General features: G+C 43.9%; 1 protein-coding gene across 4 annotated transcripts in view; it reads right to left on the bottom strand.

Annotated features, from left to right (window-relative positions):
- The window catches only part of LOC122550103 (extended synaptotagmin-2-A), a 225,403-nt gene that overhangs the window by 24,660 nt on the left and 181,236 nt on the right, over window positions 1-19,507 (bottom strand). The window contains exons 11-16 of one of the 4 annotated variants that reach the window (XM_043690689.2): window positions 16,202-16,250; window positions 15,908-15,997; window positions 12,116-12,211; window positions 11,208-11,309; window positions 8,585-8,647; window positions 5,753-5,827 (exon numbers count right to left, since the gene is read on the bottom strand). In XM_043690689.2, the coding sequence (XP_043546624.2) occupies window positions 5,753-5,827; window positions 8,585-8,647; window positions 11,208-11,309; window positions 12,116-12,211; window positions 15,908-15,997; window positions 16,202-16,250 (475 nt within the window). The remainder of the gene's footprint in view (window positions 1-5,752; window positions 5,828-8,584; window positions 8,648-11,207; window positions 11,310-12,115; window positions 12,212-15,907; window positions 15,998-16,201; window positions 16,251-19,507) is intronic. The other 3 variants (XM_043690690.2, XM_043690691.2, XM_043690692.2) reach the window with 3 other exon arrangements.

Raw genomic sequence — 19,507 nt, 5'->3', positions numbered from 1 at the left:
GAGAGAGAGAGAGAGAGCGCGCGAGAGAGAGAGAGAGAGAGAGCGCGCGAGAGAGAGAGAGAGAGAGAGAGAGAGCGAGCGCGAGAGAGAGAGAGAGAGAGAGAGAGAGAGAGGACGAGCGAGAGAGCGCGCGCGAGAGAGAGAGAGAGAGCGCGCGACAGCGCTGCGGCAGCGAGAGAGAGAGAGAGCGCGCGAGAGAGAGAGAGAGCGCGCGAGCGAGAGAGAGAGAGAGCGCGCGAGAGAGAGAGAGAGCGCGAGAGAGAGAGAGCGCGAGAGAGAGAGAGCGCGAGAGAGAGAGAGCGCGCGAGAGAGAGAGAGCGCGCGAGAGAGAGAGAGAGCGCGGCGAGAGAGAGAGAGAGCGCGCAGAGAGAGAGAGCGCGCGAGAGAGAGAGAGCGCGCGAGAGAGAGAGAGCGCGAGAGAGAGAGCGCGAGAGAGAGAGCGCGGAGAGAGAGAGAGAGCGCGCGAGAGAGAGAGAGCGAGAGAGAGAGCGCGCGAGAGAGAGAGCGCGCGAGAGAGAGAGCGCGGCGAGAGAGAGAGCGCGCGAGAGAGAGAGCGCGAAGAGAGAGAGAGCGCGAGAGAGAGAGAGCGCGAGAGAGAGAGAGCGCGAGAGAGAGAGAGCGCGAGAGAGAGAGAGCGCGAGAGAGAGAGAGCGCGCGAGAGAGAGAGAGCGCGAGAGAGAGAGAGCGCGAGAGAGAGAGAGCGCGAGAGAGAGAGAGCGCGAGAGAGAGAGAGCGCGAGAGAGAGAGCGAGAGAGAGAGAGAGCGCGAGGAGAGAGAGAGCGCGAGAGAGAGAGAGAGAGAGCGCGAGAGAGAGAGAGAGCGCGAGAGAGAGAGAGAGAGCGCGAGAGAGAGAGAGCGCGAGAGAGAGAGAGAGCGCGAGGAGAGAGAGAGAGCGCGAGAGAGAGAGAGCGCGAGAGAGAGAGAGCGGAGAGAGAGAGAGAGAGAGAGCGCGAGAGAGAGAGAGCGCGAGAGAGAGAGAGAGCGCGAGAGAGAGAGAGCGCGAGAGAGAGAGAGCGCGAGGAGAGAGCGCGAGAGAGAGCGCGCGAGGAGAGAGAGAGCGCGAGAGAGAGCGCGAGAGAGAGAGAGCGCGAGAGAGAGAGCGCGAGAGAGAGAGCGCGAGAGAGAGAGAGCGCGAGAGAGAGCGCGAGAGAGAGAGAGAGCGCGAAGAGAGAGAGAGCGCGAGAGAGAGAGAGAGCGCGAGAGAGAGAGAGAGCGCGAGAGAGAGAGAGCGCGAGAGAGAGAGAGAGAGCGCGAGAGAGAGAGCGCGAGAGAGAGAGCAGCGTGAGAGAGAGGCGCGAGAGAGAGAGCGCGAGAGAGAGAGGCAGAGAGAGCGCGAGAGAGAGAGCGCGAGAGAGAGAGCGCGAGAGAGAGAGCGCGAGAGAGAGAGAGCGCGAGAGAGAGAGAGCGCGAGAGAGAGAGAGCGCGAGAGAGAGAGCGCGCGAGAGAGAGAGCGCGAGAGAGAGAGAGCGTGAGAGAGAGAGAGCGCGAGAGAGAGAGAGCGCGAGAGAGAGAGAGCGCGAGAGAGAGAGAGCGCGAGAGAGAGAGAGCGCGAGAGAGAGAGAGCGCGAGAGAGAGAGAGTGCGAGAGAGAGCGCGAGAGAGAGAGAGCGCGAGAGAGAGAGAGCGCGAGAGAGAGAGAGAGCGCGAGAGAGAACCAAGTAAAGAGATTTTTAGTCAGGGTAGTTACATTCAAATGTTATAGAAGTGCCAGTGAGCACCTGAGACTGAGAATCCTCCCATCCGAGCTAAAGAGGGTGACATCTCCCCCTGGCCATTCACCTTGCCTTTGCCAGGAGCATGTTGGGATACTAATGCTAAGAGGGAATAAATTCACAAGTGGATTTGAACGGAGGCAGGAGTGTGGTCACTATTTTCCAATGGTGGATGTCAGCAGACTTGTTGAATGAGCAAACATTTAGTTGCAATCTTATCTTGGGGTCAAATAAAATACAAAGTTCAATCTCTGGCAATTGCCTAGAAATGAAGATAACAGCTTTGATCTCCCAACTTGGATGGGGACTTGGCTAAGAGGCAGGTAACAAAAGGTCATCAAAGGCAGACTTTCTGAGACTGGAAATCTGGTTTTAATAGTGTTGCAAACACCCTGCCCTTGCCTCTGAACTTTCAACTGATTCCATTTCTCTCATCAGTCCACTCCACAAACAGGAAAAAAAAGGACATGACTGACAAGACAGCATTTAACATTCATCTCTTAACATTCAATTTCAGATAGAGTCAAGGAGTTACAGGGGTGTACTGTTCAGAAACAGACCCTTCAGTCCAACTTGTTCATGTCAACCAGATATCCTAATTTATTCTAATCCCATTTGCTAGCATTTGGCCAATATCCCTCCAAACTCTTCCTATTTATGTACCCATCCAGATGCTTTTTAAATGTTGTAATTGTACCAGCCTCCAACACTTCCTCCGGCAGTTCATTCCATACACGCACCATACTCTGTGAAAATGTTGCCCCTTAGGTCCATTTTAAATCATTTCCCCTTTCACCTTAAACCGATGTCCTGGAGTTTGGACTCCTCTACCATGGAGAAAAATAGCCCTCGACTATTTACCCTATCCATGCCCCTCATGATTTTATAAACCTCTATAAGTTAACCCCTCAGCCTCTGACTCTCCAGCGAAAACAGCCCCTGCCGATTCAGCTTCTCCCAATAGCTCAAACCCTCCAATCCTGGCAACATGCTTGTAAATCTTTTCTGAAACCTTTCAAGTTTCACAACATCTTTTCTATAGCAGGGAGACCAGAGCTGAATGCAAGTGGGAGGCGATGGCATTGTGGTACTATCGCTAGACTGTTAATCCTTCTTCATCACCCTGTCTACCTGCCACTCCACTTTCAATGAACTATGAACCTGCACCCCAAAGTCACTTTGTTCATTAACACCCTCCAGGACCTTAAACACCTAATGCTAAGTCCTAACCTGATTTGCCTTTCTAAAATGTAGCACCTCATACTTATCTAAATTAAACACCATCTGCCACTGCTTGGCCCATTTGCCCATCTGATCAAGGTCCCCGTTGGACTCTTAGATAACCTTCTTGGCTGTTACTACACCACCAATTTCAGTGTTATCTGCAAACTTACTAATCATACCTCCTGCATACACATCCAAATCATTCATGTAAATGACAAAACACAGTCAGCCCAGCACTAATCCTTTCGGTACACCACTGGTCACAGGCTTCCAGTCTGAAAATATCTAGATTACACCTCCTCCCATCCTGCCCCCTGTAAAAATGCCATCCCATATTCCCAATTCCTTCGTCTCCGCCGCATATGCTCCCAGGAGGACCAATTCCAATACCGAACAACCCAGATGGCCGCCTTCTTCAAAGACCACAATTTCCCCTCAGACGCGGTTGACGATACTCTCCACTGCATCTCCTCCATTTCCCGCTCCTCCACCCTTGAACCCCGTCCCTCCAATCGCCACCAGGACAGAACCCCACTGGTCCTCACCTACCATCCCACCAATCTCCAGATACATCGTATCATCCGTCATCATTTCTGCCACCTCCAAACAGACCCCATCACCAAGATATATTTCCCTCCCCTCCCCTATCAGTGTTCCAGAAAGACCATTTCCTCCGCGACTCCCTCGTCAGATCCACACCCCCCACCAACCCAACCTCCACTCCCGGCACCTTCCCCTGCAACCGTAAGAAATGCAAAACTTGCGCCCACACCTACCCCCTCACTTCCCTCCAAGGCCCCAAGGGATCGTTCTATATCCATCAGAAATTCACCTGCACCTCCACACACATCATTTACTGCGTCTGCTGCACCCGATGTGGCCTCCTCTACATTGGGGAGACAGGCCGCCTACTTGCGGAACGTTTCAGAGAACACCTCTGGGACACCCGCACCCACCAACCCAACCGCCCCGTGGCTGAACACCAACTCCCCCTCCCACTCCGCCAAGGACATGCAGGTCCTTGGCCTCCTCCATCACCAGACCATGGCAACATGATGCCTGGAGGAAGAGCGCCTCATCTTCCGCCTAGGAACCCTCCAACCACAAGGGATGAATGCAGATTTCTCCAGCTTCCTCATTTTCCCTCCCCCCACCTTTTCTCAGTCCCAACCCTCAGACTCAGCACCGCCTTCTTGACCTGCAATCTTCTTCCCGACCTCTCCGCCCCCACCCCCTCTCCAGCCCATCACCCTCACCTTAACCTCCTTCTACCTATCGCATTCCCAACGTCCCTCCTCCAAGTCCCTCCTCCCTACCTTTTATCTTAGCCTGCTTGGCACACCCTCCTCATTCCTGAAGAAGGGCTTATGCCCGAAACGTCGATTCTCCTGCTCCTTTGACGCTGCCTGACCTGCTGCGCTTTTCCAGCAACACATTTTTAAGTGCTGAAAATATCCACTGCTGATGCCCAACCATTAACATTGATTCGAAATTGAACTTAATCAGCCGTAGACATACTATGGCAACAAGACCAGAATTCTATGCCAAACAACTAACCACCCAATGCTTGTTTCACCATCTACAAAATATAATACAGGGCTGTGATTGAATCCTCTCTATTTGGCTGGATTGGTGCTGGAATAGAATACCTACAGAGTGGAAACAGGTCCTTCGGCCCACCAAGTCCACACTTACCCTCTGAAGAATAACCCACCCAGACCCATTCCCTCTACCCTATATTTACCCCTGACTAAAGTACCTAACCTACACATCCCTGAATACTATGGGCAATTTAGCATGGCCAATTCACCTAACCTGCACATCTTTGGACTGTGGGAGAAACCAGAGCACCTGGAGGAAACCCATGCAGAAACGGGGAGAATGTGCAAACTCCACACAGTCACCCAAGGTTGGAATCGAACACGGGTCCCTGGTGATGTGAGGCAGCAGTGCTAACCACTGAGCCACCGTGCCGCTCCAGTGCAGTTCCAACAGTATTAAGGGGACTTGTCACAATCCAGGAAAAAGCTGCCTATATGACTGGCACCACATACATCACATTTTAAATAAATATCCTTTACCACTGAGACACAGTGGCCAGCAGGGCACACTATCTAAAAGATGCACTAAAGCAACTCAGCCAGGATCCTCCAACAGTAGCTTTCAAACCTATAACCTCCAAGTCAAGGGCAGCAGCTACATAGCAACACCGCAATCTGCAAATTCCCCTCTAAGCCACACACCATCCCTGATTTGGAACAAAATTGCCATTCCTTCACTATCATTGGGTCAAGCTCCAGAAAAATTATTCCTAAGAGGACTGAAAGTGCCCCTACAGTGGTTAAAGAAGGAGCTCTCCACCATATTCTTCCGGGCAATTAGGGAATGGCTGAGCTAGTCAGCAATTCCACTCGTACCACAAAGGAATTAAAAAAAAAAAACCCATATCTTCTTATTGCTGGACTACAAAGGAATAGGCCTCAACCGGATGTCTTGAGGACCCAGAAGCCTCCAGCCTCTGATCAGCTGGTAGATATTGGTGTCCCAGGACACCAGTTAAGGCCTGCAATATGACAAACAACCCACCAAAGCACTTAACAAGCTGACTGCCACACAATAGGAAGAGTTATCTCAGCAGTGGAGAATGCATGTTTGTCAGCATACTTAATTGCAAAACAGGAAAACTATGGACATTGTGGTAGAAATTTATTGCTGAAAATGGGAAGTATGGAGGTAATGGCTACAATTATTCAAAAGAAACACACCCATTGGTGATAACTAAAACTGATTTCCTTTTCAGGAAGATGGGCTGCTTACCTTACTTTCGTATGTGGTATGTCCCACTGACAGCTGGACAAATGGGTTAGGCTCACTGTTCATTTTCTTTGCAAACTGTAATAAAAAATGAAAAAAATTTTGGAAGTCAGAGAAGAAATCAAACTCTTACTTACTAGATACAAGGCATTTCATTTTGACTTTGTAACTTACCTAAAATTACTGTTCTGTTTCAAGATTCTGAAATGACTCAGAATCCCTACAAAAGGAGGCCATTTGGCCCATCGAACACGCTGGCCCTCCGAACAACATGCCACTCAGGCTCACCATATCCCTGTAACTCTGCATTTCCCCACGGCTAATCCACCTAGCCTGCTAATCTCTGGACACTATGGGTAATTTAGCATGGCCAATCCACCTAACCTGTGTATCTTTGGAATGTGGGAGGAATCCGGACCGCCCAGAGAAAACCTGCACATATGTACAAACTCCAGACAGAGAATAGCCGGAGGATGGAATTGAACCCGGGTCTCTGACACCATGTTAGCAGCAATACTAACTACTGTACCACTGTCACTAAATATATTGGCACTAATTAATTGGCTGAGAACAGATAGTATGGTAAAGAATCAAAACATGAACTGTCTTAGATTGTTTTAAATCTGCCTGAATATATAGCATTTCACATGGTAAACGCTGAATTCATAATGGTATCAACAAGATCCTACTATGAATTACTGAAAAGTTATTTGAATCGATTCTGGCAATAATAACAAAACCTGTGAAAGTTTCTATTTTCAGAGATATAACAAAAAAGAACTTGCTTTTTTTAAAGTCAGAAATCTCAAAATATTGTATATAACAATCACCACTGTTCTGACAGATTCTCTTTAATTCACAATAGTTCATTCACTAGGTTAGTTAGCAAATTAACAAAGATTTTACTGAAGCCCACAAAAAGTCATTGAGTTCAGGTTGCTTTTTTTTATTTGGTTTGACCAAAAGTGAGAATTCATCCAAATTATAATTTCTATAGAAACCCTTCAGCATCTCTCCCAGTGTAGTTCTGCATAATTCCAGCAAGATGTCAGCTGGTCTCAGTATTGTACCTGGGTAGCAAAGCTGCTTAAAGTGTCATTACGACGCTATGGATTGGTCAACAGCTGACTCAGATAAAGCACCTCACTAATTCAGAAGATCAGTAAGTTTACGCCCCAATATCACACATGAACTCTTCCCAACTCACCTATCTGAAACTTATTCATGTCCGCACTCTTAAAGTCATTCCACACAATTATACCAATGGAATGTGACATAGTTAATTTATAAATATTTTCCTTTGGTAACATACATAAGATAAAGGGATGGAATTTAGCTAAGTAGGTGAGTAACGCAAGTTGGGAAATTTGAGTTGAAGTCAGGCCTGTGAATCTGGAGGAAGGGCTTTTGCCTGAAATGTCGATTTCGAAGCTCCTTGGATGCTGCCTGAACTGCTGTGCTCTTCCAGCACCACCTAATCCAGACTCTGGAGGACTATTCTGGCAGTCACGGGAAAGGTGAGTGCCAAGATGGATTGGTCAGTTTGAAGACCTGCTACTGTTCACTGGGACTTTGCCCCATTGTGAGAGAGGATTTTTTAATTCTCTATGCACTATATCTTCCATATCCTCTTACCCACTATCCACATTCCATGGTATGCTCCAAATTCTCTCTTGTCCCTTTCATGCTCATTTCTCTGGTATCCACTACACATGCAATCAATATAATGCCATATAATAACAACAGCAAGATTGGAACAACCAAAAGAGAACAATATGCTCTTTTGAAGAATAAACTGCTGTTCTTACAAGCCGATAAACTGTTTTACACAGAGTGGGGGCAGTAATGTTCTCGAACTTGTTGCCCATAAGGGTGGGAAAGCAAGAATGATGAATTATTTCAATAGGAAATTGGAAAGTGCACTGAAGAAAATAAAACTTCTAGGTCCACGGGGAAACAACTGGGAAACAGACCTGACTGGAATACACCACAGAGAAAGGGTCTGTTTCCATGCTGTACATCTCTTTGACTTTATAATAGGCCAAATGGTATCCTGCACTGTAAATTAATGCAACATTCTAACTAATGCAGTAGTTGTCAAACTGGCATCCTCAGAGACCTCCCAGAGTGACAGCTTAGGGCCAATCCTGAAGAGGGGCTTATGCCCGAAACATTGATTCTCCTGCTCCTTGGATGCTGCATGACCTGCTGCGCTTTTCCAGCAACACATTTTTCAATCCAATATGTGGGCAACCATCCATTGTAAAAAGTGTTAAACCCCAATCAGAGGTGTTCCCTTGCTCCCCTCAGATCCTGCTCTCTCCAAGTACTACGCTGCCTGTCATTTGTCCTACCTAAGTTCCTGCACACTCAGAGCTCCTGCCAGGATAAATAAGCTCTGCACTGAGAATCAGGCACACCCACCTCACTAATAAAATCCTAATTTTTTTAAAAGCATTTTGTAGACACTCTTTGCAGGCAATGCTTTTGTCTTATGAATACTAAATAGTGTACTAACTTAGGTAGGGGATCAGTAATTACTCATCCATTACAATTGAGTCTATTAGCTGAATACACTTGAGAACCTCAGAATTAATGAACTTACCGTTACCGAAGTCACATAACATGACAACTTGTGCTTTAATACTACCTTTTATGTAATAAAATATCCCAGCTACTTAAATTAATGTAACGATTAAACTGAGTGAAATCAGCCAGTTTTTAAATTGTAATTCTCTTGTGTCACAATCAGTGAAGAAATTAATTTAAACCCAAAACCTTCTTTCTCATCCCGGTTGACTCTGTGTGGTCTTCAGTAAACGATTATCAGATTACCTTCAGTGATTTGGAAATATTAGCCCTCTTCAAGCCGTCAAGGTTAAATTCAAATGGATTGCGCTTTGTTGCAGGAAAGAATGAACAGAGATTAACGTTGCACATGCAATGCAGAAACAGCATTCTGTTATAGTAAAGAGATGAGCACAACATTCCACCCAGAACACTTTGAACTGAAATGAAATGCAAGTTTTTTTTTCAAGAATGCAGCATAAAAAGATCCCCAGAAATCATTTCAGTTAGTTAGTGCCAAGAAAAAGTGACCCAAAACGAGGCTGACAAATTAAGCACTGAAGTTATAAAAGATGCATTGTCTTCAAACAGGTTTGCTAATATTCTTCAAACTCCCCAGAGTGAGTAGTTATAGATTTAATTAAAAAATGAGAAACCCACCTAACTAACCAAATTTAAGGCTTGAAGGGAAAATTCTGAAACTCAGACACATCACTAGTGGAAAACTAAGTGCATTCATTTACAGATAGGTGATAAGCACAAATTACACATCTAAAACCGTACAAAGTGAAGGGCTGGGTTAGTAGCATTGAAGGACTTGGATTGCTGTTCATTTATGGCCTTAAAAGAAAATGGAAAACAATTAGATACTGCAATGACGGAGTTTGCTTTAACTGGATGAATTATTTTGAACTGAAGAATTCATTTCATCCATAAACGAGTAGGCACAGCTTTAAAGTGATGTGAAAAAGAGGCAAAGGTGCAAAGGTGAAGTGACTAGATAAAGTATGGGAATTCACTGCCTGGAAAAATAGTGAAGGCAGGTTCGATTGAGGCATTCAAGTGGGCATTGGCTGATTATTTGGACAGAAAATGTGTGCAAGGGTACGAGGAAAAGGTGGGAGATTGGCACAAGGTAATGGCGCTTGTTACAGGAGCCGGCGCAAGCTCGATGGATTGAATGGCTTCCTTCTGTGCAGCTAGGAGAAAGTGAAGCTTCCAGATGCTGGAGCATCAGAATTGAAGAGTGTGGCACTGGAAAAAGCACAGCAAGTCAGGCATAAGCCCTTCATCAGGAATGTGCAGGGGGGGAGGGGGCTGAGAACTAAAGAGAGGGGTGGTGGTGGGATGGCGATAGGTGGATACAGGTAGATGGTGATTGTGTGATAAGTGGGTGGAGAGGGTGGATCGGATAGGTGGGAAGGTAGATTGATAGGTAGGTCAGGTCAAGAGGGAGTGCCAAGTTGGAGGGTTGTATCTGGGATGAGGTAAGAGGGAGGAGATTTGGAAACTGGTGAAGTCAAAGTTATGCAGTGTGGTCGTAGGGTCCCGAGGCGAGTCTTCAACCATACAGCATCAATAATGACTTCACCAGTTTCCAAATCTCCCCACCATCTACCTCATCCCAGATCTAAGCCTCCAACTCGGCACTGCCTTTTGATCTGATCTACTTGCCCATCTTTCTTCTTACACGCCCGTTCCACCCGATCACAATGACATCCGACCGACATCCATCTATCGCCATCCCACCTAACTTCCTCCCAGCTCCACCCCCAAATTTACCTCCCAGCCCCCTTCCCCCTCAACATTCCTAATGAAGGGCTTATACACAAAATGTCAACTCTCCTGCTTTTCGGATGCTGCTTGACCTGCTGTGCTTTTTCCAGCACCACACTTTTCGACTCCTTCTACGCAGTAACAATTCAGGGTTTCTGTGACATACAATTGGGCAACCCTTACAATGGCATGAAAACTGAAGACAATCTGTGCTTGTGGAAAACCCATTAAAATCCTGGAACTCTCTCCCTAACAGCATTGTGGGTCCTCCTGCAGCACATGGACTACAGCAATCCAAGGTGGCAGCTCAGCGCCACCTTCTCAAGAGACAGGCAATAAATGTTGACTCAGCCAGTGATGCCCATATACCATGAGTGAACAAAAATGGTTTAGGACTAGCTTGGCTTGTCTTAGACGAACACCAAGATAAATAACCTTGCTCACATATGGAGACAAGTCACTCTGACAAAGCATAGAGACCAGCAAGCATTATGTATACTGGACTCCAGCAGGTGAGACAGCCTGCAGAAAATTAATTAGAGGGTAAAACAAAAATATTTACATGATCCATTATTTAAATTTGGTGGAAAAAAAAGTCAGTCTAATGCACCGACATGTATTAAATAAAAAAACCTTTCATTCTCCAGTCCAAGTTGAGACTGCTGCTAAATAAGGGGGAAAAAAAAAATCAATTTATTTGGTTTTGCAGTCATGTAACTTCCTCTTTCAATGATCTACTTATTTATTTTATGTTTTTCCTGCTTCACATTCTGTAAACTTCATCTTGGAATCTGTGTATTTAACTTATGCAATAAAATAGGGGCTTCTCCTCCCCACTTAAAAAGGGAAGCAAACACCATGTCTTTCCTCCTTCTCATTCTCAATATACTAATACACAACTCAAAAACACCTTTCTAAAGATTAAGACCAACTTGTACAAGGTTTTTTTGAAACATTTACTTTTTTGGAATTGCACATCAATTTTCTATATCAGAGCATGCATTGAAATAATAAACGTGCTCTGAAACAGGCTTGAAACAAACCAACTATATAAGCTTCCGTTATTAGTGTCAATTCACAACACACAAAAAAGCAAACAGAATAGAGCACTCACAAAAAAGTCTCTAAAGATTGAGCTAGTATTTTCACAAAAGACTAGTCCTGCTGCTCTCCTCTCTCGTAAGTATCCAGACCCAAAGTTTCCTTCGTAGACATTCTTAAGGAAGATGGAAGTGAAAGAAAAAGCAAAGAGTGATGGGATAGGACAGGTACGTGCTGCAGGGAAAGGCAGAATGGAATGTAGGAACAGCCAGTTTATTGTAAATAACAGACAGAGGTTGAGATAACTAGTAGCCAATGCATTTAATACCATTGCACATATATTATAAATGCACAAATTGCATTTCAATCATTTTCTGCATGCGCAATTAAAAAAACATGTTTTTTCACTCAATGCAGAAATTTATATCAAATTCAACAATTTACAAACCTGGAAATATGCACATTTCACATCAAGAATCTACACCTGATAGAAGATCTCTGCACAAAATGTTAAAAATTGAAGCAAATCTATTTGCACTCATTGTGAGCAAAGGGATTTCAAACAAATTTTGTTGCAAAGAATTGTATTGACAAAATTTTATCAGCATACATTGAATAAAATTCAGCAGGGCACATTCAAGAATAAACAAAACAATAGACATTTAGCACTTATGCCCAGATGTACTAACTTGTGAAAAACACAAGAACAGTCCATTCACCAACCTGAAAGAAGGAGCCCAATTTACCACAACTATTAAAAACAGTAATAGATAAGTTATCTCATGACAAGTTAATAGATGCTGGTATTAGGGACAGAGAAGGTGTTCAACAAGAATATTATTGGGCAACTGTAAGACCAGAGAAGGAGGAGGTCTTATGAAATACACACCATGGTTAAAAATAATTGAGAAAGATGACAGCAGAATGGATCATGGCATAGTAACATTAGTACATCATTGCAAAATAAAAAAATCCACTTACTGGGAGATTCCTAGCAGAGTCAAGATAGATGATGAGTAAAGCAGAGGAAAGTCCATCATTGGCTGTTCCTTTAATAGCTTTGGTGCTGGCCATTGCCTGGAGAACAAATAAGCGGAGTTTTACATTATGCTAATTTTCTTGCAGTAAATCAGCACCAAGTCTCAAATTTTCATTTTCTATATTTCATATCACAATAACACCATAGTCACGACAAAGCTCTTCAATTTACTGAATTCTTTCTCGAAGTAACACAGATTAGAATGAGTGCATCATTAGCAAATTCACCATGTTTATATAAAGGAAGTGTAGTTATTGATCCAGATCTTTCAAGCCAGGGTGAAGTAATGACAAATGTAACTGACCTCAAAGAAAGATGCTCTCAAAGATCAAACCAGTTCACCAATGTGGGTTTAATCCTTCCTGGCGCCAACAAAGAGGCTCTCTGGTGTTTCAGAATAATAGAATTATTAACAGTCCAGAAGGCGGCCATTCAGCCCATTGTGTCTGCAGATGACCAATTCATCCACTGCCATTCCCCTGTCTTCTCCCCATACCCTACAATATACTTATTTTTCAGGTAATAATCCAATTCCCCCTTGATTGGTTCAATCGGCTCTGCCTCCACCACTTTCGAGGTAGTGCATTCCAGATCTTGACCACCTTGCTTCAAAAAACCTTTCCAAGTCTCCAGTTTGTTTTATTAATTATCTTAAATCTGTTCCCTCCTTCTCAATCCTTCCACCAATGGGAACAGTTTACTCTGTCCACTCTGTCCAGAACATTCACGAATGTCAATACCTCTATTCGGTCTCCTTTCATTTTTCTTCTTCTCCAAGAAAAACAGTTCCAGTCAATCTATGGAACTACCTTCAGAGTTCTGCATGCCTTAACCCATTCTCATGATTTATTTTCCCCATTCTCTCAATGCCTTCACATATTTCCTGACGTGTGGTGTCCAGAACTGGATGCAATACTCCAGTTGATACCAAACCAGTATTTCACATAAGTATAACGTATACCCCTTACACATTTACTCTGCACCCCTACAACTAAAATAGCCCAAAATGCTGTATGCATTATTAACCATTCTCTCAGCTGCAATGATATCTGCACATAAACAAGCCAATCCCAATGCCCTTGCACTTTTAGAGTTGTACTCTATTTCATGTGTTCTTCCTATCAAATCAAATCACCTCAATTTTCTGCATTGCATTTGATCTACCAGTTCTCTACTCAGGAGATAGTGAGGTATGCAGATGCTGGAGATCAGAGTTGAGTGTGTGTTGCTGGAAAAGCACAGCAGGTCAGGGAGCATCCGGAAGCTGCCTGACCTGCTATGCTTTTCCAGCAACACACACTCGACACTTGTCTATTCATTCCATCAACTTGTCTATGAACTTTGTGGAATATCCTCCTGAAATTCATCTCGTTTCTTTTTAATCATTTACAAATGTTCAACGTTTTCCCTGTACACAAGATCTAGGACATTAAGGTACATCAGGAAGAGCAGCACTTCTAACACCAATCACTAGAGAAGTCCATTACAAATGCCCCTCCAGTACAAAGAAGATCCATTAAGCACTTTTCTCCATTTCCTGTCAACCAGCCAATTTAGCTTCCCTGATATTACTGTCACGTTTATTCCATGAGTAATGATTTTGCTCACAAGTCTTTACTGTGGCACTTATTGAATGCTAAGTGACCTGCAGCAGCATTGTCATTGATCAGGCTGTGTAGCAAATCACAATTAAGACAATATGCAGCAGTAATTATGACTAAATACATCATTAAAGACCCAACGACACCTCATGCATAGTATAACGTTTTCGGTGACTAACAGAAGCAGGGTAACAGCAGGGTAAAAGGAGGAAGCTCATGTTAATTAAGTGATTTTTGATTATTTGCCAGACTCAAGGATATGCAATCTATTGTTATTACTGTACAAAATTGAGATATCAACACATTTACACTTAAATATGGAAATCTAGAAGTTGCTATCAGTAATAAATACACTGCTACCTCACAAATGCACTGTTGCACTTTTCATAGCTGCAATTAGCCAAGAATCACTGACTTGATGCAAGTCCAACATTTAGACACTATCCTTATGGTGAAAATCAATGAAAATGATAGATCTTAATTAATCAGGAATAATTGAGCATAAAGGCTACTGAAAAATTTGACTGAGAAACTAATCTTACAAGTTGTTATCTAATTTCTCAGGTGAATATTTAAAAGTTACATAATTTACAAAGCAATAAAAATAATTAAAGTTGTTTTAAAAAAATTATAGCACTGAGGTTAAACCTTAAACCCAAAGAATGACATGGGTAAATGTCAATTCAAACATTGAGCTGAAGGTACCATGGCTCACCATAAAAGTCAGGAGGGAAAGCGGGGATGGTGAATAATCTGGGGGTTGGGAAAGACCTGAGATGGGCTCAAGTTACATTTTTGAACAGAAAAGAAATTAAGGGATATGGTGAGCAGGCAGGTAAGTGGAGCTAAGTTCACAAAAAGATCACCCATAATGTTATTGAATGGCAGAACAGGCACCACAGGCCAGATAGCCTATTCCTGCTCCTATTTCTTATGTTCTTATATAAGGTGTTCCAAACAGCAAGCACACTCCTACTCCACCCACAATAACCAACAATAGCTGGATGCTTGGTCTTTTCCACCACTGGGAAAATCCCTGTGGCAGCAACTATCCAAAGCCATCTCAACTGGTTTTATACTTATCCCACTGAATTCACACTGATCAAGCAACAATAGGATTCAAAAGGCATTATCAACAGTCTTCAAAAGTTACTTTCAAAGAGATATAATTCTCCATTGGCTAAGTTGGGACAGGTGTGTTCAGTGGAGACCCACCAACAGGAAAACTTGCAACATCAAACTTCAAAAAACTGAAGAGCTATAAGGTGAGTTTCTTGATGAATTACAGACTTTGACATTGGCTAGAAGCTTCTAGCAATCAGAAGCCAGCATATTCTGGAGATTGTCATTGCAGCTTGGTCTTCAAGAGATCCAAATAGTGAGGAGCCATATCTTTTTCTGTCAGGTGCCATGGGTCATGGGGGTTTTGGGTTGGGAGGGTTAACACAGATAATGGCAGGAGATGACTTTCAGTGGCCACCCCTTGCCACACTTTCCCCGTCCTTTCCCCACTAGATTTGGGCAAATGGTATTCCCGCACCTCTCCAACACTTCAGGCGGGGTGGCCCGGGCTCCCAGTTGAGAAACGAGTCACTTTCCCCATACCTAGGGAAGGCAGGTAATTGGACTTGTGGTGTGTTACGGCCCTTAGGTGGTCATTAATTGGCCACTTAAGGGTCCTAAATGCTAGTGAGTCAAAGTGGTTGTCCAATGACCTTTTCACCAAATGCTTACATTTCTGAGGTGAAAAGAAGTGGATTGGTAACTCTCTAAGGCCAATTCCCCCAATTATTTGCCCTTCTCACACCTTCAGAAAGGCAACATTCTGCCCTAATGAGTATCTTAAAAATGTAAGGTGCAATATAATAGTGTTAAACCGGATAAGTGAAGTACATTGATTGAAGAAGTATCTTTTGTACATACAAATGTCTCACCTAAAATCTACCTCAAAAGGCCCATTTAAACATAAATAACTGCAACTGTTTTGGTTCATCATTTTGTGCCCAATGTAAGCATTTCAAATTTGGTGGAAGCAGGGAGAAGAAAAAAAAAACATGCAAAACATCAATATAAACTGCCGATTGTGTCACTAAAATTGGCAAATTTAACTTGGTATATAAAGTGTTTAAGTACCTCTGGCAGTTTGTTGGCTTCTGACAGCAGGGAGAGCCACTCGAACTTCAAGTGCAGCTTTCCAACGCTCACCTCATCCAAATCGAACCACTGTAAATGCATAAAATAGTCAAACACCTAAAAACAGTGGCCCCATGAGCCACCAACACCATCAGTTCTGGCAAAATGCAAAGATTCAACAATCTCCCTTCACATACTTCATGTTATTTTAACACCCATTTTGCTTTAACAAAAATGTTAATCTACTTCTACTTAAAATACAGCCAATACATATGATCCAAAATAACCATATACCTGATCAACAAGCTGTTCCTTTTGAACTTCAGCAAGGTCAATCATAAGGCTATAATGAGAAGATACAGATATTATAATACATATCATGAAAACAGACATGCAGAAAAATAATAATGTTTTAATTCATTAAATTTCCATTGCCGTAACACCTCCCAATACAGCTCGCCTGTATTGAGTTTCCATTCTCATTTGGAAAGGGATGAATACTATGCCCACTGACTTATCAATTTCACCAATTTAGAAGAATAATGGGGGATCTCAAAGAAACATATAATATCCTGATGGGACTGGACAGGCCAGATGTGGGAAGAATGTTCCCAATGATGGCAAAATCCAGAACTAGGGATGACAATTTAAGAATAAGGGGTAAACCGTTCAGAACTGAGATGAGGAAGAATTTCTTCACTCAGAGTTGTGAACCCTGTGGAATTCTCTACCACAGAAAGCTGTTAGGGCCAGTTCATTAGATGCAGTCAAGAGGGAGCTGGATGCAGCCCTTGGAGCTAAAGGGATCAAGGGGTATAGAGAGAATGCGGGAATGGGATACTGAGATTGCATGATCACATTGAATGATGGTGCAGACTCAAAAGGGCCAAAGGGCTTACTCCTGCATCTATTTTTTTTGTTTATATGTTTCAATATCCAAGTTGTAAAAATTCTTATCCTTGCTAGGATATTCAACTGAGCCTGAAGGAAGCCACATATAATTAATGTTTCCATTTTTGATGATTATTGAATTTCCCTCTCAGTAATCACCTTGAGCGATACTGCCCTTTAAGTTCTCGAGCTCCTTTACATTTTGCCATGTGCCTTCCTTGCTGCCATTAATGACCTGGCATTCAGATGTCTCGGCCTGATGTTTACTACTTACTTACCTAAACCTCTTTGCCCAGGGTCCCGTTTGTCTATTCAGACAGATACAAAGATCTTCTGGTAAGTTAGTGGCAGGATTTGATTTCTTAAACGGTTTTTAACTCCCAAACCTACAATAAACCCCATTCTACCTTGTTTAATTTCAACTTAATTTAGTCAATGAAATAGGCAAAAGTCCATTCCTGATGAAGGGCTTTTGACCAAAACGTCGATTTTCCTGCTCCTCGGATGCTGCCTGACCTGCTGTGCTTTTCCAGTACCACTCTAATCCAGACTCTTGGCTATTGTATCCATGACTTTTCTGCAGTCACATTCCCAGGGTCCTCATGCCACCACAACTCCCTCACAGTGAAAGTTCAGGAAAGGGAAAACTGCAGGGGGCAGAGTTATAAGCCGGAGATTCAGTGAACTGGTGTATCAGGGAGCATCAGAGGCTACAAGTTGGAGGATTAAAAATGTGAGTCAGGGATAGGAGAGGGTTTAAGGTAGGTCATCAGGAGGAAGAGCTGAAAATGTGTTGCTGGAAAAGCGCAGCAGGTCAGGCAGCATCCAAGCAACAGGAGAATCGACGTTTCGGGCATAAGCCCGTCTTCAGGGCTTATGCCCGAAACGTCAATTCTCCTGTTCCTTGGATGCTGCCTGACCTGCTGCGCTTTTCCAGCAACACATTTTCAGCTCTGATCTCCAGCATCTGCAGCCCTCACTTTCTCCATCAGGAGGAAGAGTCTGCAATGATCACGATGTCAGTGTTAGCAGAATCACAAACTCCCCAGTGTGAAAGCAGGCCATTCGGCCCATCAAGTACCCACTAACACTCCAAAGGGCATCCCACCAGACCCAACCCCCACCCATTCCCATAACTTTGCATTTCCCATGACTAATCCACTTAGGCTGCACATCCCTGAACACTACGGCCAATTTAGCATGGTCAATCCACCTAACCTGCACAACCTTGAACTGTGGGAGGAAGCTGGAGCACCCTGAGGAAACCCACGCAAACATGGGGAGGATGTGCAAACTCCACACAGACAGATGCCCAACGATAGCACCAGAGTACCAGCTTCGATTCTATGAGGCAGCAGTGTTACCACTGAGCCACTGTGCCACCCAAATTAAAAGTATGTGCAAAGTTGCCACTTCTTTTACTTTTTATTTTAATATTTTCATTTACCAATACAGGATTGGAGCAATGTTAAATATTTCAACTTACAAGAGATAATGTGATTTATTTTCTGAGAAGGAAGGTCCTACATTTTGTTGAAATTTTATATTCCTGCACTCACCAGAACAATTCACAAGATAAATCAGTATTAATATGGTGTCGGAGAGAAGATTGCTAATTGGTCTATAAGTGGAATCTGATTGTGATCTCTAAGATAATGTTTCTGCCAAAGGGTCCATAAATGTAATTTCTTCCTTTATCACTCTCTGCATTTTACAGCTACATACTAACAAAAATCTAATCTAATCTAAAAACAACTCTTCTCATTTCCAAACATTAACTAAGGGTTGGAATATATATCAGGTATAAGGCAAAGGCACAGTTTAAAATATTTGACCCATCTTCAACACCTCTGGCGGAAAATACGTAACTTGCTCACATTATTAAGATTCAAATCTGCAACACATTAAAATTCACAAATGGCACACATTTCACTTCAGTATACAGTGGAAACTCGATTATCCAAATGTGATGGGCGGGCACTATTTCGTTCAGATAATCAATTATTCGGAAAATTGATTAAATGCCTTTCCTCTGGGGCTCAGAGTTTTAAAGTGCTCCCTATTCAGGAGACTGCAGCAGCGCACGAGACCACGCCCCAACCCGGTCCAACCACGCACCCCCGCTCTAAACCTGCTCCCCCACTCCCAACCCACAATCCCCCCCTCCCCCCATGCTCCCAACCTGATCCAAACCCGACACTGCTCCCCTGCTCCCAACTCAGTCCAAACCCGCCTCCCCCCACCCGGTCCAACTGCACCCCCAATCTCACCCAAACATGCCCCTGTCCCCAACCCAGTTCAACCCGCCCCCAACTCTGTCCAACACAGTTCCCTAGCACAAAGCGCATGAGCCCCACCCCCACCCCGAGCATCTGGGCTGCACACTAACAAAGACTGCTGCTGCCATCTTTGTGGCTTAAGTCTCCAAGTAGCACACAGACACACACACAACTTTTTATTGCAAATTTTTGACAGGTTCCATGTTTGTCTGTATATGACAATGTTGGAGAGATTATTCCTGGGAAGTGGGGGTGGGGGGAGGTTAGGGTACACCCCTGTGGAGAACTCCAGGGGAAGTATGGGGGAGAGAGGGAGGGACAGAAGACACGATCACTGCTGGAAACATATCTTTGATGTAATGTTTCTATAAGGACATTGTGATCTCCTTCAGATAATTGGTATTTGGATAATAGAGTTTCCTCCGTACAC

This window comes from Chiloscyllium plagiosum, unplaced genomic scaffold (genome assembly GCF_037043375.1).
Source record: "Chiloscyllium plagiosum isolate Xiang-an unplaced genomic scaffold, Cpla_swu_hap1 HiC_scaffold_5, whole genome shotgun sequence".
Taxonomy (NCBI): Eukaryota; Metazoa; Chordata; class Chondrichthyes; order Orectolobiformes; family Hemiscylliidae; genus Chiloscyllium; species Chiloscyllium plagiosum.
The sequence above is the reverse complement of the archived record's forward strand: the minus strand, read 5'-3'. Positions and strand labels throughout refer to the sequence as shown.